The sequence below is a fragment of the Peromyscus leucopus genome, chromosome 8b (genome assembly GCF_004664715.2).
Source record: "Peromyscus leucopus breed LL Stock chromosome 8b, UCI_PerLeu_2.1, whole genome shotgun sequence".
Taxonomy (NCBI): domain Eukaryota; kingdom Metazoa; phylum Chordata; class Mammalia; order Rodentia; family Cricetidae; genus Peromyscus; species Peromyscus leucopus.
This window is the reverse complement of record NC_051086.1, coordinates 93,382,614-93,407,686: the sequence shown is the minus strand read 5'-3', so window position 1 is coordinate 93,407,686 and position 25,073 is coordinate 93,382,614. Positions and strand designations below refer to the sequence as shown.

General features: G+C 53.2%; 1 protein-coding gene across 2 annotated transcripts; it reads right to left on the bottom strand.

Annotated features, from left to right (window-relative positions):
- Window positions 1-1,709: 1,709 nt before the first annotated feature.
- On the bottom strand, window positions 1,710-23,298 carry Tns4 (tensin 4). 2 transcript variants are annotated; one of them, XM_028889575.2, is made up of 13 exons: window positions 23,209-23,298; window positions 19,242-19,761; window positions 13,327-13,702; window positions 11,523-11,950; window positions 9,906-9,992; window positions 9,479-9,604; window positions 8,126-8,218; window positions 7,936-8,013; window positions 6,573-6,644; window positions 5,675-5,843; window positions 5,011-5,079; window positions 4,752-4,778; window positions 1,710-3,114 (listed from the first exon to the last, which is right to left on the bottom strand). In XM_028889575.2, exons 2-13 carry the CDS (start codon window positions 19,666-19,668, stop codon window positions 2,973-2,975), a joined length of 2,094 nt encoding a protein of 697 aa, XP_028745408.1. In that variant the 5' UTR covers window positions 19,669-19,761; window positions 23,209-23,298; the 3' UTR covers window positions 1,710-2,972. The 2 variants fall into 2 exon arrangements, with proteins under 2 accessions (XP_028745408.1, XP_037056734.1); XM_037200839.1 differs by lacking the exon at window positions 23,209-23,298 and having other exon boundaries at window positions 11,523-11,947.
- Between the last annotated feature and the right edge of the window lie 1,775 nt (window positions 23,299-25,073).

Below are 25,073 nucleotides of genomic sequence, written 5' to 3'. Positions count from 1 at the left end.
AGAAGAAGAAAAGAAAAAGTGTTTCCTCACAGTTGGGTGTGGTGGTTCATGCCTTTCATCCTAGTATAGAGGGTTCAGGCAGGAAGACTATCATGAGTTTCAGACCATCCTGGGCAACAGAGTGAGACCCTGTTTCCAAAACAAAATAAAAATTTAATAACAACAGGGCAGGGGAGGTGGCTTAGTGGATGAGGCCCTCATTAGGCAATTTGAAGCCTAGAATGTGGGTCTTCAAGACTCACATAAAGCCAGATGTTGTAGTCCACATCTGTAATCCCGGCATGCCTATGGGGAGATGGGAAGCAAAGGCAGGAGACTCTCTGGAAGCTCCTGGACAGCGAGCCTGGTCTACAGAACCGTGAACAACAGACCCTGTCACACACAGGGTAGAGTGTGGGGATTCACATCTAAGATTGTCCTCTGACCTCCACACATACATGATGCCATGCATGTACCCATACATGCCTCAATTCACACACCCACACACATTCAAAACAACAACAAAACCCCACCAAAAAAAAAAAAAAAAAAAAAAAAAAAAAAAAAAACCCCACTACCAAGGGGGCTGGGGAGACAACTCAGTGGTTAAGAGCATTGGCTCACGAGGTCCAATTCCCAGCACTCCACAGTGGCTCCTATCTGTCCAACTCCAGGAGAGTTCCAATACCTTTTCTGCCCTTAGTGGACAATACACGCACATGGTGTGTTCAAGTGTGTCACTCTGCTCTGTTGGGTCCCCTTTTCTATTCAGGACTCAAGAGATAGCTCTCAATGTCCAGGACCGGCTATCATGCAAAGAAACTTTATTTTCCATGAGGCACACGGGTGGTGGTGGTGGTGGTGGTGGTGTGGTGTGTATGTGTGGAGGACTCCCCATACTAAGCCCAGAATTGGGCACTAAATGGGAAAACTTTGCTAATATCCTTCGGACCCTGATCTAATGCTAGGGCTGGTCTTAGCCTGTACCTCTAGCCTAGCACCCCCCACCCCGAGTCTGATGTGCTTTTCCTGAGTGGAAATCATAATCCCTCAGATCTGACCTTGGCCAAAGACAATGGTGCTCTGTGGGCTGATAGGAAGGGACAGACACTTGCTCCACATTGAGTTGCAGTGGGCTTCTTCTGTGAGCTTCCCCTTGCATGCCGTGGAATAGTCTCCTAAGGAGGCAGGTGGGCTGGACGAAGAGCAACAGCTTTTGCCGGCTGGCTGGGTGTGGGAACAAAAGGGCTCAACTTCTCCAACCAGCTGGGGAAGCCGCCTCTTTGCATTCTTGACTCTCTGCTGCCCCCTTGTGGTTGTAAGACTGGCGATGTGTGTGTGTGTGTGTGTGTGTGTGTGTGTGTGTGTGTGTGTGTGTGTTTGTTTGGGGCTGGAGCAGAGAGATGCACTTGTATCTCTACTATAGTAACAGGGTCTCTCTTCCCCATCCATCAGATGTGGGTTACAATGCCAGGCAGCCGTGATACCTGCTCCGGGGCACTTGCTTATCAAGAAATTGAAAGCAAAGAGGGGTGGTGGTGGTATTCATTTGCAATGTATTGGGAAGGAGGGGTTAGACAGTAAGAATATGAGCAGTGCCGAGTCTTTTCTGACCATGGGGACAAGGGTCTTCTATTAAGCTAGCCCCACAGCCACAGCCAAGCGAGCCTTCAGAATCCTAGGCCAACGTCACAGAAGAACTGAAAAAACTAGACAGGAGCACAAGTTTGTAACTGTATAGACTAGGAATCTTTTATTATGCTCTTAGGAAAAAGATCCCAAAACCTAGGTAAATTATACCTAAAATCAAAGGAATCCAGAAAGTTCCACCAGATGGCTAGGAGTTGATCAGACCGCAGCAACTAGATCTCAAGATGGGAAGATATCTTGACTACCTCACTAGAGAGGGCCACACCGACAGAATCTTGATTGCAGAGTGGAAGAGGCAAGGGGTAGGAAAATTCACCCCCATTCTGTACTCAGGCTCGATGAGTCCCCCAGAGCAAGCTAAAGTGGGTTGCATTATAGGGTACATGCATTGTCTCATGCAGGTCTGCTCTGGCTGAGACCCTTGACCCTGTCTCTTCATCATAGATTTTTGGATTGCAATCGCCTGCTCTTCCCACAGCAGCTCTTCTTGGAGTGGTACCCCCAGGCCCGGGTTGGAGTGTGGTCTCTGTCGTGAGAGCTTTGATGCTCATCGGGTGAGATTTGAAAACTACTGAAACTCGCCCCCCCTCTTGTGTGTTGTGTGTGTGTTGTGTGTGTGTGTGTGTCCACTTCTTTTTCTCAACAGAGTCTCATGTAGCTAGACTGGCCAAACTCATTACGTAGCTAAGAATGACCCTGAACTTCTGATCAAGGATTCACTGCTGTGCCAGGTTTGCGGTGTTGGTGATCCAGACTAGCCCTCGACCATGCCAGGCAAACACTCTATCAACTGAGTTACATTCCCAGTCCCTAATGAAAACAAAAATCCTGGGCAGGCGGCTCTCAGCAAACAGAGGAAAGAAACAGGTGTGAGGGAAATCGAATCTGTCCCCAAACTGCACACATCATTACCAGCTTCCAGCCAGAAAACCTTCGGGTTCTGACCCAGCACCTGCTGTTTGCCATGAGGCAGGGGGTCACAGGTCTCTGGCTCAACCTGCCACGTAGGAAATGTTCAAGCTAACAAAGCCAGGAGGTCATTGCAGGCGTTCTACACAGGGAGTCTTGGATGTGGGTGGGCTTCAGCAGCATGGAGGAGCCGAGGAAAGGTTCCCAGCGGAGTCTCTGAGGAACAGCTGTCTGGTGGATGGGTCACTTTTTATAACTGAAGAGACGGAGGCCCAAGACCTGGGTGGTTACTGCTGAGGGTCACAGCAGGTTCTAAGGCTTCAACTTGATCGATCCTCAGGTCCAACGGTCAGGTCTGTCAAGGTGGCCATAGCTCCATGTCTAGGGCAAGTCTCTTGAGATGTCAGAGAAGGTACACAGGCAGTTCCCTTCTCCTACACCCTGTCTGTGTCCTGAAGTAGAGCAGTCACCAGGCTGATGACCTGGAAAGCTGGCTGGGCCGCGTCGTACTCTGCGAAGAGGTGGCATACGTTCTCTTGTGGCTCTGTCTGGCTCTTGGCCACAAACCCAAAGATCCTGGTGAGAGAAGATAAGTCCGTGGGGTTGTGGGCTAGTGAGACATCCTGCTGAGGGGAGGGCTGGGAGGGAAGGACACTCAGCCTGAGCCCAACTGTCTCTCCCCAAGCCAGCTGATGTCAATATCCATGTCTTGTGTGTGTGGTGCACACCTGTTTGTGTGGACGTGGCATGTGTCCGTACATGTGCGTGGAGGCTGATGTCGAGTGTCGTCCTCAACTGCTCTCTACTAATTTTGAGACAAGGTTTCTCACTGCATCTGGAGCTCACTGATTAGCTAGGCTGGCCAGCCACTGAGCACCAGGGATCCACTCATCCCTGACTCCCTAGCACTGGCATTATAGATAGGCACGCTGTCTGGCTTTTTACATGGGTTCTGGGGATCCGACTTCATCTTCTCACGCTTGAGTGGCAGGCATTTTCGTCACTGAGTAATCTCCCCAGCACTTTCAGCACCTTCTCATAATGGGGCAGCTAAAGAAAGAGGGTGCCTCCCTTGTTAGACTGGGCGATCACTTATTTTAGGCTCTGGGTCTCCATTTTGAATGGGGCTTCCTAAGGACAAGACTTGGAAGCTCCATTAGGGCAAGGGTGTACTTGACCATCATCTATATATCTCTGAGATACAACCTGTGCCTTTGGCAATGACACCTACGACTCCAGACTGGGGGATCTTGTAAAAGCCATACCACAAAGGCTCTTAAGAACAAAAGGGAGGCCGGGTGGTGGTGGTGCACGCCTTTAATCCCAGCACTCGGGAGGCAGAGCCAGGCGGATCTCTGTGAGTTCGAGGCCAGCCTGGTCTACAGAGTGAGTAGTTCCAGGACAGGCTCCAAAGCTACACAGAGAAACCCTGCCTCAGAAAACCAAAACCAAAAACAAAACAAAACAAAAAAAAAAAAAAAAACCAACCAACCCCCCCAAAAAAACAAACCCCCAAAAAAGAAAAGAAAAAAGAAAAAAAGGGAAACCCCTTCCTTCCTCTCCTCTTTCCCTCTTTTCCTCCTTCCCTTCCTTTTCCTTATTTCTCCTGAAATAGTGTGCTGTGGAATAATCCTTTTGTACACTGTGAAGATGTGTTGCTCTCATTGGTTTAATAAAAAGCTAATTGTCCAATAGCTAGGCAGGAAGAGGTTCGGCGGGAGAGCCAGACTGGGAGAATGCTGGGAAGAAGGGCAGAGTCACTAGCCAGACACAGAGGGAGCAGGACATGTAGAAAATGAGGTAACCAAGACATGAGCCATGTGGCAGCAGGCAAATTAATAAATATGGGTTAATTTAAGTTGTAAGAGCTAGTTATAACAAGCCTAAGCTATTGGCCAAGCATTTATAATTAATAGTAAGTCTCTGTGTGGTTATTTGGAAGCTTGCCTGGTGGACAGAAACCACCTACAATAGGGTCTCCTTATGTAGCCCTGTCTAGCTAGCCTGGAACTGACTGCAGAGACAAGGCTAGCATGGAACAAACTACATAGACCAAACCAGCCTTGCACTCACAGTAATCCTCCTGCCTCTGCCTCCTAGATTCTGGGATTACAGGTGTATGCTACCACACCTGGCCCACCCTCCTTCTGTTCAGTTTGGGTCTCTGGCACAGGGCCGCCTCTTAGAGCCACTGAGCGGTGGGAGGGGCTTACCTGGAAGCCTTGTGGTACTTTTGCCACCTGAAAGAAGGGAACACAACAGGAGTGAGTGACGGGGCTCTGCCCTGCGCCCCAGGACCCCATCGAACAGTGGGGGCTGAGTCTCCACCTCTGCCATGCCCCACCAGGCCTGATTCCCAACCTCTTAGGGCTCAGAGGCTGTCTCTGCTGTTTCATCCCAGAGTCAGCAGATACTGCGGAAGGCAGCTAGGATTGGCATGGCCTCCTTAGTTCGGCTCAACCTGGAACTTACTTCCGTTGCTCAGGGTCCATTCCACAGAAGCGGAGGGTGGTGAGTGGATAGTGGCGTCGGAAAAACAGCCTGGGTGGATGCAGGAAGAAAAGCCAGGCTGGTGAGGGCCTATTCCTATGCTGTGTCCCCCATTCCGGGATTTCTGGCTCCCCCAAAAGCTCCCCCATCCTGTCCTCGTAGGGTCTTAATACCTGTATGCTTTCTCTCTCACTCCTGGGACTGGGCACACAGGCTGCTGCATCTTTCTCCTTCCATGGACTACATCTGCCTTATGCTCTTATACGGGGGTCTTCTGCCGCCCACCCCATCCATTCACTTTTTGAGGCCAGGGGTTATAGCTTGGTCTACTCTTGCCCTCCTGGTTAAATAAGGGAAGGCTTTGGCTAGATTGAGTCCCCAAGTCCCTGGGTGAGCTCATTCCACTCTGTGTCTGAGGAGTCATTGGTGTCTGGCCTACACACAGACTTACTCAGCACCCAGTGGGAAATGCCTAACTTCATCCCTGTTGGTCTCAATGAGGGAGGCCTAGGGAAGGCAGGGATCTTGTCTGCTATCACCCAGCATTTGCCAGCCCTTTCAGATCGGGGCCCTGACCTCTGTCCCCAGCCTTCCCTCCAGTCTGCTCTGTTAGCCTTGCAGCCCAGGAGCTAGTAGAGGCCCTTACTTCCTCTGGACATCTGTCAGAGTGATGCCCTGTTCAGTGACTTTGAAATCGACCAGAGTAGGTGTGGGGAGGACCTCCCGCTCCAAGGTGATTGAGATGGCCTTCTGCACAGCCAGGGCCCCGCTCAGGGTCTCCACACTCACAGAGTTCAGGTACAGCGTGTGGCAACCTGTGGGATACAGAAATTGAGCTGGGTCTGTAGCCAAGGTTGTATAGTGTGTGTGTATCACCCGGCTTGGGTCCTCCCTATGCCCAGGGACAGGAACGGGGCAGAGGGAATGCCTTTCTTCGTCAGAAATCCAGTGGGATCCTCTTAGAGCCACAAAACAGACTAGGAGTCCAGGGGTGACCAAAACTTCTTTCCCTCTACCTATGGCTATCCCACCCCCTTGACGAGAATAGGGAGAGAAAGAAAGAACAGGAGGAGGGGAGGACAAAGCAGAAGCCATCACTGAGTGCAAACGGATGCTTGGCCTCTGGAAGTGGGGACCTTTGAAACCCTTAAGATCAGATCTCATCCCCCACAGAGGGTCCAGACCTGGAGACCACCACCAGGGCAGGAATCTCAAACACAGAGAGACCCTATTACAGATATGTGTACAATATGTGCAAGGGTGTCGGCTTACCAGACCCCCCTCCCTGTGCCCGGTCCTCTCTCCTCCCCCCACTGGCCCGCGGCGGCGGCAGCCTCTCATCTCTTGGTTTATGAGACCGAGAAGGCTGGTGTGCAGCGGGCTGTTAAGGCTGCAGAAACAAAGCAGTAATGGGAAGCATGTGTGGACTTGTGTGAGTCTGTGTGTGTGTGTGTGTGTGTGTGTGTGTGTGTGTGTGTGTGTTCGTAGGGCTGGGAAGTGGTGTCCGGGTGCAGTGAGCCTGGTGCCTCCCCTGTGCTACTCACCAGCTGATATCTTCAGGCAAGAGGTCTGGCCTTGTGTGGGGGAGTCCAAGGCTGGTTCTGCGCCTCCCAGTTCTGAACAGAGGCAAAAGAAAAATGCCCCAGGGGAGAGGGAGGAATGAGTGGACCCCTCTCAGGGGAGCAGCCCTCAAGAATCCCTTTGAACGCCTCCCACAGCCGCCCCCACCGCCAGGAAGTGACAGGCTGGGAAGCCAGGTGTGAGCGCCTCAATTAGAGAAATGAGGACCACTTTGCCTAGCTTGCAAGCCTTTTGATCCCTTCCCACCTCTACCCTCCCGTCCCCCAGGCCTGGGCCTGCTGCTCCGACCTTGCCCTCACAAGCCCCTGACCTCTTCTTTTGGGCCCTGCCCCCACCCCAGGCTCTTTGTAGAGTAGGGGTGCTGTGTCTCCATGGCTTGTTTAGGGGCTCTTCCTGCTCCCTCTCCACTTCACTCTCGCACAACCGAGATGACCCCCTTGGTCTGGGAGCTCGGGCTGCATCTTGTGGATGAGGCTGCTGACCTGAGCCTGGGGTGGACTCTGTGGGCCTGTGGACCAGCTACTTAAGCCTGGAACCCCATCTATTTTCCCTCTTTCTTCTTCTTATCAGTCTTATCACAGAGTGCTAACTGGACTGGAACTCACTACAGAGCCTCAAGTTCCTGGTCACTTTGCCTGAGCCTCCCAAGTGCCGGGATTACAGGTAAAGACCCCGCCCTCATTACCTACCTATGAAATGGGGCGACGGGTAAGAGTTATAAGGGTGGTGATAGTGGGGTGTGTAGGGGGAAATAATACCAGACTTGCTCATCCAAACTGCTGGATTTAGGCGCTGTAATCCTTTCAAAGAAGGCTGTTGACTCTCTAAGCTAGTGCTTCTCAACCTTCCTAACGCTGCGGCCCTTTAATAACTTCCTCATGGTGTGGTGACCCCCAGCCAGAAAATCATTTTCGTTACCACTTCACAAGTGTAATTTTGCTACTGTTTATGAATCGTAATGTAAATATCTGATGTGCGACTCCTGTGAAAGGCTCATTTGACCCCGCCCCCCTGCACCCAGCGGGTCACGACCCACAGGTTGAGAACTCCTGCTCTAAGGTCTATTCTGGGCCACGCACTGTGGTGTCAGGCTTGTCTGAACAATCTCATTGAATCTGGGCGCTGACACTTTGGGTATGTCTAAAGATGGTCGTTCTTATTTGTGTATTGGGGGGGCGCAACCTTAAATTCTCACAGGTGGGAGATGGAGAGACACGGACCTAGCCCAGAGCAGGCACTTGTCATACTGACCCTAAAACAAATTCGTCAGCAAGGGTGAAGTGGCCGCTTTTAGTGAGAGCCAACGGGTCTGACCCAGCCACCTACCTTTCTGTGGGATGGAGAGTTTGCAGGGCAGGGCCAGGGCCATGATGGAGTGCTGGTACACGAAGGCCGAGAGGCTCCCTGCGAAGGAGCAGCAAGCCCCGAGTGAGCAAGGCTTTCCCAGGGTTTCTCCATCCCCCATTCATGGTGCGGGAGACCATGCCCCAGAGGCCCGGAGGCTGGCGAGTCTTACCAAAGTAGGGCTCCTCATCCGCTCCTTTCAGGTGTACCCCTTTGGCTGAAGACTCGACCAGGAAGTGACGTATAAGGTCAGCGCTGTCCTCACCTAGACAGAGGGAGGAGTTTGGTCTCAGAGCCCGGTGTTAGCCGAAGCCTGGCCCACATGATACGACCCACTTCTTCGGGAGTCCATTCGGAGGCTCGCATGCTAGCCTCTGCCTCCCCGTGGAGCGGCACGGCGGAAGCATATGTTCACGGGCTCCAAAGTGGCAGGGCATTCGCTCAGAGGAGCCTGGGTTTAGAAATTCCCCCAGCCCATGCCGGCTGCCATTATTTCCCTTCAGCTCATCCCTGCAGGCGCAGGGAGGACAGGCATCAGCGTGCCCTCTGACCCCGCTGTGACCCCAGGGGTGGCTGATCCCCCTCACTCCCCGCCCCATGCTGTGGCTGTAACCCATATTAAGCGATCTCTCTACCACTGGGCCAACCCCCCAAAACCCTTGCTAAGAACACGAGGTTGGGTGCTCCATCCTCAGTCTGTGTCTTAATTCCTCCCCTGGGGGTCATCCCTTGAGACTCAATCACAGTTGTGTTTAAGTGACCCCTTGTAACAGTGTCCTAACTGTCCTCATCTATCTCCCCAGTGAGGTGGTTTCCTCATGTCAGTGACTCCTCTACATGCCTGGTTCCTTACACAGGGGTCTGGTGCGTGGTAGACCCCTCGGAGAGGCATGTGCTGAGTTACCAGATAAGCACGTGAGATCACAGGACAGCAAACATACTACCACACATATGCTATTAGCAATTACACACGTGATAAGCTCTGTCACACAGGATTAGTTTTTTATTTTATTTTTTTAAGACAGAGTTTCTGTGTAGCCCTGGCTGTCCTAGAGCTCCCTCTGTAGACCAGGCTGGCCTCAAACTCAGAGATCCACCTGTCTCTGCCTTCTGAGTGCCGAGATTAAAGGCCCCGCCCAGCAGGATGAGCTATTTATTAAACACGTGATAAATTATTACATGAATGATAAGATATTGGAAGTGTGATAAGCTCACACATACATTAGTCACATTAGGTTCCTGGAGGTAAATCCAGGCTAGGCAGGAGAGCCCAGGAGACGGCAGCCTGGGGAGAGACTAGGAGCTTCCTTCTCTACCCTTTCTCAAGGGTGGGACAGGGAATCTGGGGAGGCAGGGGCATCTCAGCCTTTCAGAGATGCTCCTCATGGTGCCTAGGTGCTAGAGGGTGCCTGGGGGAGCCAGGAGGGGGACTCTCCTCCTGGGAGTCCTCCTGATAGTCACTGTCAAGCTGGGACAGAGTCCACCATGGTGAGGATTCTGAGGTGATCAAGCAAAAGATCCGTACCTGGTCGGTTTGGGGCAGATGCTGGCGCCTCCTGTACCTTCAGGGCAAGGCCGAAGGAGCCTTGGTAAGAGGAACTGTCTCTGATGACGAAAGCCCCTGGCTTCTCCTTCCTCAGCAGATCGATTGCTGGAACAGTCTTTGGTTAGAGGCCCAGCCACTGTACACCAACACTCTCTCTTCTCATCCCCGCAGGGTCCTCCGAGAGAAGTCACACAACCTCCTGTCCCCAGGAGGCCCTTTCTCCTGTCCACTTGCTGCAGGTTTTGCTTACTTCCTATTTCCTAATGGGGCCAGCAGGTCACCCACCCTTCCGCAGGCTGCTGTTTGCCACTTTCTCTATCACATGACCCAGGGCCCCGTCTGCCTGCTGCACAGTACAGGCCAGTCACTGGGTCACTTGTCCCCTCCAATACAGTGCTGGCTTTACCTTGCTCTCGAGTGATGCTCGGCTTAAACCAGTATTTTGATGTGTCCATCACGAACTTCATGGTGGGCTGCATGTCCTTGGCAGGACCTGGAGACAGGCAGAGAAGAGGCGCTCTGGAGGCTGGATAGAGGGTGGCTGAGAGACCCCCAGAGAGAATGCTGGAGACCTGTCTTGCTCCTCTTCCCAGGGATCCTATTCCACTCATCCTTTCTGAGCCCATCTCCAGGGTCCCTCCAAATAGCCTAAAGAGGAAAGCTCAACTGGAGCTGTGGCTCAGTGGGTAGACACGTGCTTGCCTAGCATGCACGAGGCCCCAGGTTTGACCCCTAACACAACATAAAACCAGGAGGGATGGTTCTTGGCTATTAAACCCAGCAATCAGGAAGCTGGGGCAGGAGGATTGCATTGAGGACAAAGTCAGCTTGGCTACAGAATTAGACCCTATCACAAAAGCTGGAAACAGTGTTGGCAGGATGGCCCAGTGGGTAAAAGCTCTTGGCATGCAGGCCTGACAACCTGAGTTTGAGCCTCTGAACTCACGTAAAGGTGAAAGGAGAGAACCCACTTTAAAAAGGTGTTCTTTGAGTTTCACGTGTGATCTGTGGCCCGTGGGCCCCCGGGTGATAAAGTCTGTTGTTGTTATTTTAAAGGCATAGCTGAAGTGTGATTTTTTTTTTTCCTGTTTGGGTTGCTTTCAGGGCAGTGAGCCTTGGACTATAGTGCACAGCTCACAGACACAGGAGTCATCCTGGGAACCCCCGGGGAGGAGCCAGGCTCTGCCTGCAGATGGCTGAGAGAGGAGAGTCTGGGACACGGTCCCTGGGACTCTGCTCATGGGAGGTGTGTGCCTCCAGGGTGCCGCGGCTCAGCTTGTGTTTACAGCTTCGGCTTCTCTGGATGTCTATAGTCACGGGCTCCGGGAAGGAGGATGTTTGCTCTTTTGTGGTTTTCAGCCATCTGGGTTGGGATGCATCGTCTCCATTCCCTGCTTGCCTCCCCACCCCGCTATGTTCTTGTCATTCATGAACGTCAGAGTGAGGAATGACGCACCCTCTGGCTCTCCTCAGGACAGCCAGTTAGTCACCAGTTAGCCTCTTTGGATGGCCTGAGGGTTGTCTGGCTCCGTTTCCTCCCTTACCCCAACTGCCCAGCCCTGGTTCTAGCCCCATAATCCTTCTGCCAGACAGCTTCCATGGTAAGCCATTCCGTCTACACTGCTGACCCCACCCCTTCTTCCTTGCTGTGTTTCTTACTATAGGCCCCAGGTATCTCTGCAAGGAATGCCCTTTTCCCCTTCCTTTGGTTGCCGACTAGCTCAGATGTCACACCCTCCATTCTTCAAGTTGCCTAAGCCACTCCATCTGTCACCTATGAAACGTCGATACCTCTGTGAGGACCCTACTCTACGGTAAGTCTTGGTTTGGGTCACTCTTTCTAGAGTGTGTCCATCTGTGTGTCCTCACACCCTGGCACTATGCTTGGTAGACCAATACTGTGGTAGTCAATAAAAGTGGGTAGTCAATAAAAGTGTCCACTGGCTGTTGCCAAGTCCCCTTGGTCTTTGACTAGTCCCCTTAACTAAACCCTCTGATGCTGAAGATGTTGGTTACAACGTACCCTCTGGAGATGCAGTGAGAGGACCGTCTGGTAGAGTCTGGTTGTGGCTCTTGGTGGCCTGACAGGGGTGACTGGGAGATGCAGCCCCAGGCGGGACAGAGCCCTGGTGTCCTGGTGTCCGCTGGGCTGGGGGAGACTGTGGTTCTGGGCACCCATTGATTAGCACAATGGGTATGTCCACCATGGAGTTGGTGACAGATGGGGGGCAGCTACTGGCCTGCTCCCTGGCTCCTGGAGGACAGTGGGCTGCTTGAGACTGGACCACGTTTGGTATAGAGTTGTTGCTGGGAACCTGGGCATCACTGGGTCTCACGCACTGGGACCCTCGGTCCAGGCTGTGGAGGCTGGAAGCGGAGCTGGCTGGACTTCCCAAGGATCTTGAAGATGACTGATAACTGGAGAGGCTGGAGTGGAGGAGGGACTGACTGCTAGAGAAAAGTGGACAAGTATTAGGATGTTGGGTGGTGACTCCGGGCCAGAGCTATGTTCTGGAATCTAGCCATCTGGGGGCCCCATCCTGAGTCAAATAGACCATTGCGTATACCCTTACCCCAAACCCAGAACAAAGAGCACCCCCATCTGAATTCCAAGGGTGCAGCAGGGTGCAGAACCTCCCTAGGATGGAAGGATCTTTTGTCATTTAAACTAGCCAGTGGGATTAACCTCCAGCCATTAGTCCAGCCTGGATTTTCTCGGCTTTCACCGACTGGGTGGTCTGACTGAACTGTCACAGACAGCAGGATCTCCACTACTCATCACTCTCAAAAGGCCAGCAGAGAGGCTGCAGCACCTGGGCTGGACATGCCTGTGGCTGGTGCAGGCAGAATGTTCTAGCCGGAGGAGGTAAACACCACTAGGCCAGCACACGTGGTGGTGGTGATCTCTGGCTCCTTTGCCAGGGACTGCCTTGGCCAATGCCTTTGGAGTCGGTGTGTGGGGCTGAGGTCTGGTGGGTTAGTCATCCTGAAGCAGGATGTGCAATGCTACTGTGAGGCCTAAGATCGGAGACCTGGGACCACGGAAAATAGGGTTCAGGGGGGTTGTCAGTGGCGCAGGGAGGGAGGCTTTCGTTCCCCCAAGTCTGTGTACACCCTGAGCTGTACTTATTAATTTCAAAAAGGATTTGTTTTATGTGTGCGAAGGCCTTGTCTGTGTGTGCACAGTGCCTGTGAAGGTGACAGGAAGACACTGGATCTCCCAGGACCAGAGAGAAACAGATGGTTGTGAGCTGCCGTGTGGGTGCTGGGAACTGAACCCGGGTCCTAGGCCAGAGCAGGCAGTACTCTGAACCACTGAGCCACCTCTCCAGCTCCCACCGCTGAATTTTAATAACCTTCCCTCCAGATGGGTCATGTGAGGGCTGGGAAGAAAGCAGGTGAGTCTCAGTAACGGAGTACCCTATTCTCAAAAGGTCAATGGAGGCCATGAACACTGAATTATGTTCTAAATGCTTTGAGGAGAATGTGAGATAGAAATGGCTGTGACGGTAGAAAAGACGTGTATTTTTTTGTTTTTTGGTTTTTCCCTAGATAGGGTTTCTCTGTGTAGCCCTGGCTGTCCTGGAACTCACTCTGTAGACCAGGCTGGCCTCCGACTCACAGAGAGATCTTACTGCCCCACCTCCCCTGGATGCTGAGACTAAAGGAGTGAGCTGAGCCACTGCAGCCCAGACAACATGTATTCTTTTGACTCTTGAAGTCCGTGCATTTTGCTCACAGAACAGGGTGCCCTTCTGTTGTGTGTGTGTGTCTCCGTGCCCACACGTGTGCTGCTACGCGTGCGAGGCCACGACCACGGAACTTACCTCCCAAACACATAGCTGACGTCTGACGTGGGACTGGCTGACAGCACCGAGACCCTGCTGCCTCGCTGTGGGGCCCTCGGCCCTTTCTCCCAACCTGGAGGAGTCGCCAGTGGAGAGCCTGAGGCCCTGCTTTCCCGGCCGCCGGGGCTGGAGTTGCTAAGGGAAGACGGGGTGTGGGGAGAGGGACCCCTGCCCTGGTTCCCAGAGAAGATGAGGCTCTCGCTGCTGCTTCGGGTCTCTCGGGGGATGTCTCTGGAGAAGAGGAGGCTGCCGTTGCGTGGGGAGCCGAAGGGTGGAGTGGCACATGGGCTGGAGCAGCGTTGGGGACCCTCGAGGCCCCTTGATCTGGTGGAGGTCACTTCGATATACTTTATATCTTTGGGGAAGGGGAGAGAAAGAAAGCATTGATGAAAGCCAGGAGCCGGCGAGGACTGATGAGTGGAATGCTGTCTGGCAGAGGCGGTGGAAATTAGGGGTGCACAAGCTGTCCCCCCCTCTAGAGGGTCATGAATCCTTTCCATGGTTTCCCAGGATGGAAATTAGGGTAGGGCCCTGGAAAGCACTCAGTTTACTAAAAACAGCTCATTCCTCGCCTGTGCAAAACGGTGCAGCCCAGCCTGCCCTGGGGACTCAAGGTTCCTTCCTCTGCGCCTGTGGTGCCTGAGCCCCGGGGTACTGGGTGGAAGTGGGCATTCTATCAGACACACAGGGCTGGTGGGCTGACTCAGGCTTGCTGGCTCAGGGGATGTAGAAACAGCCTGGATTGCAGTCACACACACTTGGGCGTGAATCTTGACGTCATCACTTTCTAGCCAGAAGGCACTGAGTAACTTTCCAGACCTCTCTTGGCCTCAGTTTCTTTATCTGCAAAGCCGTGGTCTACACCCAGCCTTCTAGGGTGGTGCTGAGGCTCAAACACAGGATGAATGGAGCCTGGTTCATGGCAGGCCTCCTCAAGGAGGGAACACTCCCTACCAGCTGCTCTTGGTGGTCCAAAGGGAGCCCCTCACTAGCTGAAATGGGTATCTTTGGCTTAAGAGAATGGAGTAACAGAGGTATTCGGGGAACTACACCGTAGGCTCTGAGAGAGAGCGGAGAGTGAGAGAGATTTTTCCAGGATGCTGGCACGTTTCTTTCCTTCACTTACAAAAAAACAAAAAAATCACTGGGTGGTGGTGGTGCACACTTTTAATCCCAGCACTTAGGAGGCAGAGGCAGGTGAATCCTTGTGAGTTTGAGGCCACCCTGGTCTACAGAGTGAGTTCCAGGACAGCCAGGGCTGTTTCACAGAGAAACCCTGTCTTGGGGGGTGGGGAGTGGGGGTAACAAAACAAAATCTTTCAAGAAACAACGTAGCCCCAAACATTGTATCCTTATGTAGCCCAGGATAGCCTTGAACTGCCTCTGATATCCTTGTCTCTACTTCCTCAGTGCTGGGATCACAGGTAGGAGCCGCCGCATCTAGTTTTATGTGGCATCTGGAGTACTGGGGCTAGAACCCAGGGCTTTAGGAATGCCAGGCAAGCCCTTTTACTGAGCAGCATTCCCGGCCCCAACGTCTCTTTTTATAAAGACGTTATACTGTTTATGCCCCAAACCACCTCTGACCCTGACAATGGCCCTTGAGCAGGCCAGACATTGTTTTTACAGAGGAGGTAACCGGTGATTGGAGATTAAGCGGGAGTAGAGTTGAGGCTTCTTGCATAACTTTTACCAAAGACAGGCAATTGCTAGCACGTTGTCCTGTTGCCGCAGCTCTGCTGAAATGCCATCGATCCCCATGTAACCATGAGAACTCAAGGTTCAGCTAGGCTGAGTGAGTCGTTCAACGCTGCACAGCTAAGGGAGCGGAGGGCTCCAACTTCTGCCCCGGAGCTGTGTTAGCAGCCTCTTATAAGACGAAGAGGAGCTCTTGGGGATCCCATTCCAAAGCCTTTCTGGTGTTTGTCCTGGTGTGTGGGTCTCTTGACCTGGTAAGGCTCCTAGGCCCCAACTTCATGGGTCATAAAAAATATCTAAGACCTTGCCTGGGAGCTGAGCAGGGTGGGAGGGGCCTGAGCTGTGAGTCACCGCCCCCCCCACCAGTCCTGAGGTGGATATGGCTGGGGAGGTGGAGGCTCCCACCCCATCCCTGGGGTGCAGCCGCTGTTTACAGGCCTGTGGGGCAAGTCCCGGCAGTGTAGGGTGGATGCAGGCGCCAGCCGCGGGCCTGGCCGGGGAAGGGAGGGTATGTGGGTGGGGGGAGGAGAGACAGTTATTAAACAGCCTGCCCTTGGGACTGGCAAACAGCCTTGCCTGGCAGAAACTGCTGGAAAATGAAATGTGAGGACCTGATCCAAGGCTGGGGTGGGAGGTCGTAGAGAGGATAAGGGAGATGGTGTTTGGGTCTAGGAACCAGGATCCCTCTGGGATGGGGACTCTGAAGGACAAGTCTAAAGAAAGGTGAACAGCAGGCAAGGGGTGGGGTGGGGTGGGGGTGGGGGTGGGTGGGGGGAGCTGAGTTTCAGAGGAGAAGCGTGTGGGCTTCCTCTAAGCAAATTCCACTTTAGGGAGAGAGAACAAGGGCTTTAAGGATTCCTGATCCCTCACTTGGTAGGGGGTGACTGAGGACCGTGGCGTCCTTCCTCAACCTCAGTTAACATATCTATAGAATGAAATCACCATGATTTCCTTCATGGGCAGATGCAGGAACTATGCATCACAGGAGCTAATCCCCACACACACAAAAAATCTACGCAGCTGTGCCGAGGGAGTCTAAAGGAGATGGCCAAGCTCCATGGTTGAGCTTTACCGAAGGAGGAGAAAGGGGCAGGGTGAGCCTCGGCTGCTTCCTGAAGACAGGGTCCCTCAAAGGAGGATGGATGGGATGGCAGGAGGGGGTAGGGGGGTGTGGGGGGTTGAATCCACACTGAGGATGTTAAAATGTAAGGGATCTCACCCAGAATTACCTGCAGTGTCCTGGACCATGAGTACTTTCTCACCAGCCACAGTGGCCCACGGGACGGTGTGGGGAGACTGAGATGGGCACAGCGGGCCTGCAGTGCAGGAATCTGCCACTCTTGGGAAGGGAAGTCCCCTGAGAGGACGCTGGCTTGACCCTGCAGTCTTAGGAGGAAAGAGTTCTGGGGTGTGAGAGGCATGTGAGCAGGGGCCGGAAGACAGGATTGTTTGCTTCCTACCAAAAGGAACAAGGGAGATGAGGGTACCTGTAGTCCAGCACTCGAGGACTGAGGTAGGAGGCTGCCTGGTTGCTGGCTAGCCTGGGCTACCAAGCAAGACTGTTTTTTTTTAAAAAAAAGGAGGAGGAGGAGGAGGCAGCCTGGCAGAGGGCTGTCATGACCTTGGGGCCACTGCCAACCTTTCTGCAGTCCTTGTTCTGCAGAGGTGGATGGACCCATGCTTCTAGCAGCACGGCTGGACCCAGAAAATCTGATGGGGACCACTGCCCTGTCAGCCACCTGCTCTTCACCAGCCCTTTGGGGGAGGAAGGGACTAGCTGTCTTCTGCCCGCACCCCACCCTATGCATGTGGACTCCTAATACCGATCTTGCCCCAACTGGCCTTGGCCGGGTGGAATCCCTGCCTTGGGGCATGAACATTAAAACCCTGGGCTGGCTCCTGCCAATGGTAATTAGTTCGAAAGCGCTTTCCCGCCATGATGTGCCCATGACTGGCCTTCAGCAGCAGAAGGCTGCTGCGGGAGAAGACAGCCCCTTTAACAGGCGCGGCAGGAAGAGGGGAAGCAATGGGAGGCCAGGATCCCCTGGTGGGTGCCAGAGGGCTTGGGTGCTGTGCTGGCTTCTATCTCAGAGTCTCAACTGCCCCGGGACTGGCTGTCCAGGCAATCCCCCACTCTACCATGGCTCAGTGCACCGAGACTTGTGACCAGCAGGCAACAAGTCCCTTCTCTTCATCTCCACCGTACTCTTGGAGGTCAGAACTCTTATTTTGTCCATTTTATAGATGAGGAACCAAAGACAGAGGTGCTGTTGATAGCTTGCATAAGGTCGTAACCCAGGGGTTAGGCTAAACTGGTTCTTTATTCAAGCCCATGTTAACTTAGTTTTTCATCTGTAAAATGGGGTCAAATTCTCAGCTCGGTGGGGTAGCATAGGAAGATTCCATACAAGTCAGGCATGGCAGTTCACACCTGTAATCCTAGCACTTGGGAGGAGAAGGCAGGAGGATGAGGAATTCAAGGTTATCCTGGGCTACTTTGACATAACTGAGGCCAGCCTGGGCTACATGAGATCCTGTAGAAGATACTCAGCATAGGACAGGGCCTGGCATGCAGTAAATGCCCAGTAAGTGGATGTCATCCTGGGTTCTGTGTATACCTCCCATTCTTGCTCTCTGACCCCTAGGGACCTGACCTTTCTGTCTGCCCGATGGATGGGTCTGCTACTCCCTCATTCCCGGAATACACTGGAGATTTTTCAAGTGTGGGGAAGCGAATCGGCACCCAGGGCTTTCCAGATTCCCCTGGCTATGTGTGCTGGTGTCTGCTTGTACCAGCTTGTTACGAGCTGAAGATTGCCGATTTCAGATGTTGTCTAGCTGGTTGCTGAACTCGGTCATTATTAACAACCGCATTCTGCAAACTGATAGTGAAGTAACTTGCATTCAAAACAAAAGCTGACCAGTGGCAGTGTTCAGGAGGCGAGGTGGAGCGGTAGGAACTAGTCTGGGCTATGCAGAGACTCTTGTCTCCAAAAAAACAAAACAAAAGAAAAAAAAAAACAAAACAAACAAACATATGGGCTGGAGAGATGGCTCAGAGGTTAAGAGCACCGACTGCTCTTCCAGAGGTCCTGAGTTCAATTCCCAGCACCCACATGGCGGCTCACAACCATCTGTAATGAGATCTGGCACGCTCCTCTGTATACATAATAAATAAATAAATCTTAAAAAAACAAACAAACAAACATATATGGAAAGTCAGAAACACTCAAAACCCGTACATCCCCATTATTTTACTATTATGTGTGCTTTGAGATTTATGGCTATTGTATTGATACAGTGAGGTTTTATTTTTTTTCTTTTGTGCTGAGGACAGCTTAGGTTATCACTGAGTTGCATTCCCAGCCCTCCTTCCACTGTAAACACTTTTTTTTTATTCTTCCATTTTTGGAGACAGGGCCTTGCTATGTAGTGCAGGCTAGCCTAGACGTCAAGATCCTCCCCAGCGCTGAGCTTCCCGGGGTGTGCCACTAGCCCTCTGATGTGTCTCGCTGTTCTACAAAGCAGTGGGCCACTCCACTTTCAGTCGCACACTTGGTGACGTCCTGACAGCCGCTCCAAATCGGGAGAATTTACACCCTGGAAATGGGCAGACGCTTCATTCATGTCAGGCCTTCTGCCTCCCAAACAGGGAGCCAGCATCCCACTTCCTGTGTTCTGTGTCTCTCTTAACCCATCTATTTCCTTTGGGCCTTTCCTATGAGGTGTTCCCCTAAACAGGGATTAGGGGTCACCTAGAAAACCTACAATAATTTCAGGGGACCACAGTTAGGCTATAAAGAGAAACATGAAGAGCTTAAGTAAGGCTCAGGGACTCTCTGCATTTACGAAGCCCTTACTATGTGCACATCATCGTGGAAACTGCTTACATGGGCTAGCACATCAAGTTCTCATTAAACACACACACACACACACACACACACACACACACACACACACACACACCTGGAGTCTATTCAGTTTCCAAACTCAGGGACCAGACAGTTGGGTAGTGAGGGAAATCTGTACATCTTTTAGACAGCAGAGAAATCAGAAAGGTCAGAAGTTTGTTTAGGGCTGCGTAATACTCCCCATAGGCTAAGGACCCTGTGCCTCACTCAGCTTCCACAGAAGAGTCCTTATTTGCTTGAGCTCTGCCTCCCAGCTCCCCTCTTGGCTGTGCCCCAAATCCTTACCTAAGGCTTCAGGTTCCTCCTTCTTGCTCCTTGAGGTGATGCTGCTGGCATGCTCAGCCTGGGGACCAGCAGTCCCAGAGGGGAGCAGCTGGAAGGTGGGGTCTAGTTCCAGGATCATCTGGTTCAGGGTCTCCAGAGAGATGTCAATGCAGGAGTCGAGGTCCTGTGAGGTCCCTGAAGCCTGCTCGCCAGGATGCTGCAGGAGGCAGGGAGCTTTGGCTTCTGCTTGCTGGGCCTGCTGGAACCGGCCAGAGGTGCCTTTGCAGGGCGTGGGGGCCATCAGAGGCTGGGTTCCCCAGCTCTCTGTGGTGTAGTAAGGACACAGTGCTGGGAGGCCAGGGCTGGGGGCTGGATGCACGGCCATCCTGGATTCCTCATGGGGAGTCAAGCTGACCACGTGACCTCCAGCCAGCAGGGAGCTGGACATGATGGGGCAGAGAGTCCAGTGGTTTACTTCTGGGTTCTGATCAGCCTCACTTCTACCCCAGAGCTGTGTCCTGCTCTCGAGAGCTCCAAGGACCTGAAAGAGGAGGGTGGGATCTGAGTGGCCTCTGTAGGTGAAGCCCCTGCCTGGCTCTTCAGTGAAGGACAGAGCAGCTCATTCAGGTAAAGACTGCGTTGGCTCCCTGGCTCTGACACTCACTGGCTGTGTAAGTTTGGACAAAGAATTATCTTTTTCCCTGTCTTAGTTTCCTCTTTTGAAAAATGAGCTAAAGTTAATAATATGCTTAGGACAATGCCTGGCATATCTAAGCCTTTGCAAGTGATGGTTAAATGACTTAAGAGGATGATTGCTAATCACTTATTATGCCATGTGCATATTTCTAAATGAATGTTAGCTGGTGTTTATGAGAACTACCAGGTTCAGAGGCTCCGAGAGTGATACATAAAGCCCTTTCAAGATGTTCTAACAACCTGATGAGGTGGGTACCACTATTATCCCATTTTGCAATGAAAAGAACAGAGATACAGGGGCCTGGCTCAACGGTCACGTAGGCAACCAATGTCAGAGCAGGATTGGATCCCAGGCGGCGGCCTGCTCTCTGATAAATGGATAAGCAGGCAGGCAAGCAGCTGTGAACAGGATCACCGGGGACTCGGGGACTTGGGGGAGATTCTATGGCACCGCTGGGAAGGCCAGGGAGGACTTCTGTGGAGAAGGAAGAGCACATGCAAAACCAGAAAAGAAGGAGCTAGCTGAGCACGGCGGGTAAGAATGAGGAGGCCAGGCAGTGTTCAAAGCAGTGTTTGGCGTGTGTAAAGGCCCAGTGGCCAGATGGGAGGTCAAAGTCAGCCAGGAAACAGAGGCGCTTGGGATGGAGGGACAGGTGGGGCAGGTGGGCTAGCTAGGTTCTGCTGAGACTCTTAGGCTCAGCTCAGGGCTGACAATTCAAACCCTGGAGGTAAGAGAAAGCCATGAGGGAGTTTTTTTGAACTGGGTAGTGATATGATCGGATGACAGTCACTCCCCGGGGGCTCATCCAGAAAAGCGAATGTCCTAACTTTCTGTCTCCTTTCCTGTGGAAAGTTCTTCCCGTTGTCTAACCTTGATGCTACATACCTGTTTCTCATAGATTGTGTCGGGGAGGAGGTGAAAGGTCCTGGGACAGAGCGGCGAGAAAACTGGGTGGGACGGGGACATGCTGACCTTAGTCCTTCTGACTTGCTGCCCTGCCTCCTGTGTCAGAGCGTGAAGCCTCAAGGTGCTGCATGAGAAACCACTGGACAGTTCTGGGGATGACTTAGACGTTGGGGATTACAGAGTTTGGCACCCTCATAAGGGGTTCCCAGTTACAGAGCACCCATCAAGTGCCAGGCACTGGTCACCATGCTGTGTACAGCTGCACCTGGTAATTCAGACTTCTTGCATCCATAGCCTCTGTCCTCAGTCCACTGTGCCCCTGAAGACACCCAGACTCACCAAAGTCAAGAAAGCTCTGGGGATTGGGTGTGGTGACGCACCTGTAATCCCAGCACTGGAGAGGCAGAGGCAGGAGGATCAGGAGCTGCTCAGTGAGTTGGAGGCCAGCAGGAGATATGGAGACCCTGTCTCAATCCCTCATCCCCCAAGCAACCAACCACCCACCCACCAACCAACCAACCAACCCACCACCACCCACCACCCCACCCACCAACCCACCAACCACCAACCCACCCACCCACCCACCAACCAACCCACCCACCCACCAACCAACCAACCCACCCACCCACCAACCACCAACCAACCAACCAACCAACCAACCAACCAACCCACCAACCCACCAACCCACCAACCCACCACCAACCCACCCCCCCCCCCCCCCCCCCCCCCCCCCACCCACCCACCCACCAACCAACCAACCCACCCACCCACCACCAACCCACCCCCCCCCCCCCCACCCCACCCACCCACCCACCAACCAACCAACCAACCCCAACCCACCAACCAACCAACCAAATAACAACAAAACCCCAAAAGCAACCAACAGAAGCTTCAGCTCTGGGATTCAGATCTAGGCCTTGGCCCTGTGTGATCTTAACTCCTTCGGCCACATGGAGACGGGGCCATGCTATGCCGAATGACAAAAACCCAGGCCTGTCTGCACCTCCAACCCACCCCTGCTCCTCACCCCAGGCTCCTATGGCTTTGTTATCAGACTTCTTGGCTGGGTCCTGGGGTGGGGGTGCATGCTGATGCGGGGAAGCCATGTGGGGAAGCGTATCCATAAACGGCAGTGGAAGGGAGCTGGCCTGAGCGCCTTCCTTGGGGGCAGCTGAGGACACGGAGCCCAAGACACAGCTTTTCCCACAGAGTCTCCAAGAGTCCAGGGAGCCAGGCACAGCTTGCAGGGTTCACTGCCAGGCCCACAGAGGAAGCTGGGGACACTGGGCAGAGCACACTGGAAGCTGAGTATCCCCCACGACCAGGACTCAAGATTGCCCATGTGCTTTTCCAGAGATTGCCTCTGTGCTCCTGTGGATAGGGTACCTTCCTCTCTGGACTGATCTCAGTGGTTTTATCTGTCTGACGGTGACCTGATAGTAACAGACACTTGACCCTATTTCCCAACAGTTCTGAGCGGAGAGAGCTGACAAGGCTGAGGGGCTTGCCTGGGCTACAAGTGCGTGTCCGGGGGTTCATGGTAGGTATTCTTGCCTCCAACAGTCCGACATGGTCAGTCGCCCTGTGCTCTCTGCCACAGGTAGGTCTCTCCTACCTCAGCTCTTTTTGGGATTCTGGAACCAACGGGCACATGGAGAGGCTGAGGACAGGAAGCCCTTCTGCAGGTTCTCATTTCACCTTCCAAGTCAGCCCTGGCCCCAGACACAGGCTCTGTCTGCCCCTCTGGGAAGTTGCTAGACACTCCAGGCACCCCCAGGGCAACTGTCTAGCTGGTCCTTTCTGCTCTGAGTCTTAGGCAGGAGTGCCTGGGCTCAGTGCATGCGTGTGCGTGTGCATGTGCGTGTGCGTGTTAGGAAGGATTCCAGTTAGCTCTGCCCTATTTACAGCTCCCTCCTACCTTATCTTCAGATTCTAGCTCTTATTCCACGCCCCAAACTCTGGGGGCAGGGAACTCCTGGGGCCCTGGAAAAGCCTTGTGGTCATTTTTTGCTTAACCTTTTACTTATCCTCTCCCTGTACAAGTCCAGGGTAGGGAAAGCAGAGGATGAAATCCCAGACTCCCCAAAGCACAACCCCAGGATCCCCATCATTTGAGTTTGCCTCCTCATTGTCCCTTGCTTCCCCAAGATCCAGGAGGCCTCCCCTGGGGCATCAGGCAGGCCCTGCGGGACAGTGGACAGCCTCCTAGTCCTGCTTGTCTCAAACCTTGGGCTCTGCATGGGAGTTAGGACGCCTGGGTTTGTCCAGGCTCTAACCAAGTGTCCAAGACCCCAGGTCAGCTTCTCCCCTGCACCTCGACTGCGGCCTTAGAGCTCTTTATGAGCTGGACTGGGTTCCCCTACCCCAGTGAGTCAAGGCACTTACCTGTGCGCCGCCCCTGCTGCACTCACTTATGGCTCCCGGAATCAAACTGTACTGAGGCCAGGTAAGTTACTAGAATAGGCGCCAGCAAACCTCAGGACCCGCCTTAAGAACAGCCCGCCCTCCGCCCGCCCCCACTTCTCCCCTGAGGCCCTACACGTGGCCTTGACAGCGGCCGGGCCCCGCCCCAGAGGTGTTCCAACCACTCAGGTGGGGCAGTCACAGGCTGGGAGGGGTGTGTGTGTGTGTGTGTGTGTTGGGGTGGGGGTGGGGGGGCGTTGAGTGGCGGGCTGGCCTGGCAGGCGCCGGTTAGGGTGTGTGTGTAGGGGGCCCCAAGCTCCCAGCTTGGCCCTTCCTATGTACCATGTGATCAGGAGGGTGCCCAGACCAAGGTGTGCAGCAGGCTTCCTTCCCCCGTGGTGAGGAAACAGTGGGTTGGCAGAGACAGTGGAGAAGGGGAGACCCTTCCCCAGACCTATCCTGTGGATCTGGACGCCTCTGTTAGGGTCCCATGCTGTCTTTCCTAACCTTCTGTCCGGTCAGAAGGCTACCTCTAGCCTGGGAATGAGGCTTCTGACACCAGGGAGGAAGCTGGAAGGCCCTGGAGGGCTTCTCATCCTGCTTCTCAATGAGTCACCCTCCTAGGAAGTTCTGTTAGGTGGAAGGCCGGAAGTCACCTCCTCCCTCCCCATGACTCCACCTCCCTCCCCGCCAGGGGTCTTCTTGTGAGGCAGTGTCCAGCCGGCATGAGTGGCAGAGCCCCATCTGGGCAGGTTGTGAGCCTGGAGACACATGGTCACACCAGCGGGCTGATCTTGAGGGCGAGCTGCCCAGCGTCCCTCTTAGGCTCTGCAGTCTGCTTTCTGGATTGCTTTCTGATGCCCTGTGGTTTTGCAGAACCCGGTTGAGCCAGTGCGCCCACCACAAAAGGAAGCTGGACAAAGTGGTACAAGGTTTCTCTTCTTAAAGGGTAGCATTGGAAGGGGTCGTAAGTATCCGTGTGATCCCGCAGATGCCAGCCTTGGTGAATACAATGTATCTACGAATGAAGAAAACGGAGAGCTGCAAGCCAAGGCAGCCTTGGTCTGTAGGTTTTCCACTTCACCGTCAGGTGGGAGGAACAAACGCTGAGATTCTTGGGTGGAAGTGGGGGTGGGATACATGGAGGAGAAACCGCCTGGAGCTGTGTGTAGCTCAGTTGATACATTGCTTGCCCAGCATGTAGGAAGCCCTGGATTTGATTTTTTTTTTTTCTCTCTCTCTGAAGTTAGCACTTTTGGTTCACAGGCAACCACTTCTTTCAGTTTAACAGGCCCAGAACATTGATTTCAGTTTCAGTTGCCCCCCAGACCTTGCCCAGCCTCTTCTGCCCACCCCCTGCATTTGACACAACCAGCATTCTGAAGGGATGCTGTGTATGTATTGATAGGACTGTCTTCCTCCCTCTGCTGTCCTGATGGGTCATGTTCTTCCATCTGCACACCTGGGGTAAACCTCTTGTGACGCTGCTTAACTCTGTTTGGATTTGATAGTATTCTGGTGAAGGATCTGGCACCTGTCCTCATGAGGGCTATCGATCTGCCGCTGTTTTATGCTTGTAATATCTCTGGCTTTGGCATAAGGGTAATGCCGGACTCATAGATGGAGTCGAGAAGGACCCCTCTGCGGCTGTCTTCTGAAAGTGAGTGAGGAGAATTGGTGTAACTTCATCGTTAACTATGTCGGACCCTTCCTTCTGCAGTGAACGAACTGGTCCTGATGCTTCCACATTGAGAGATAATTACAAGTACCTCCTCCGGATCCCTGGATTCCATACCAACCAACTGAGGATTGGACAAAATTGTATCCATACAGGCTTCTTGTCAATA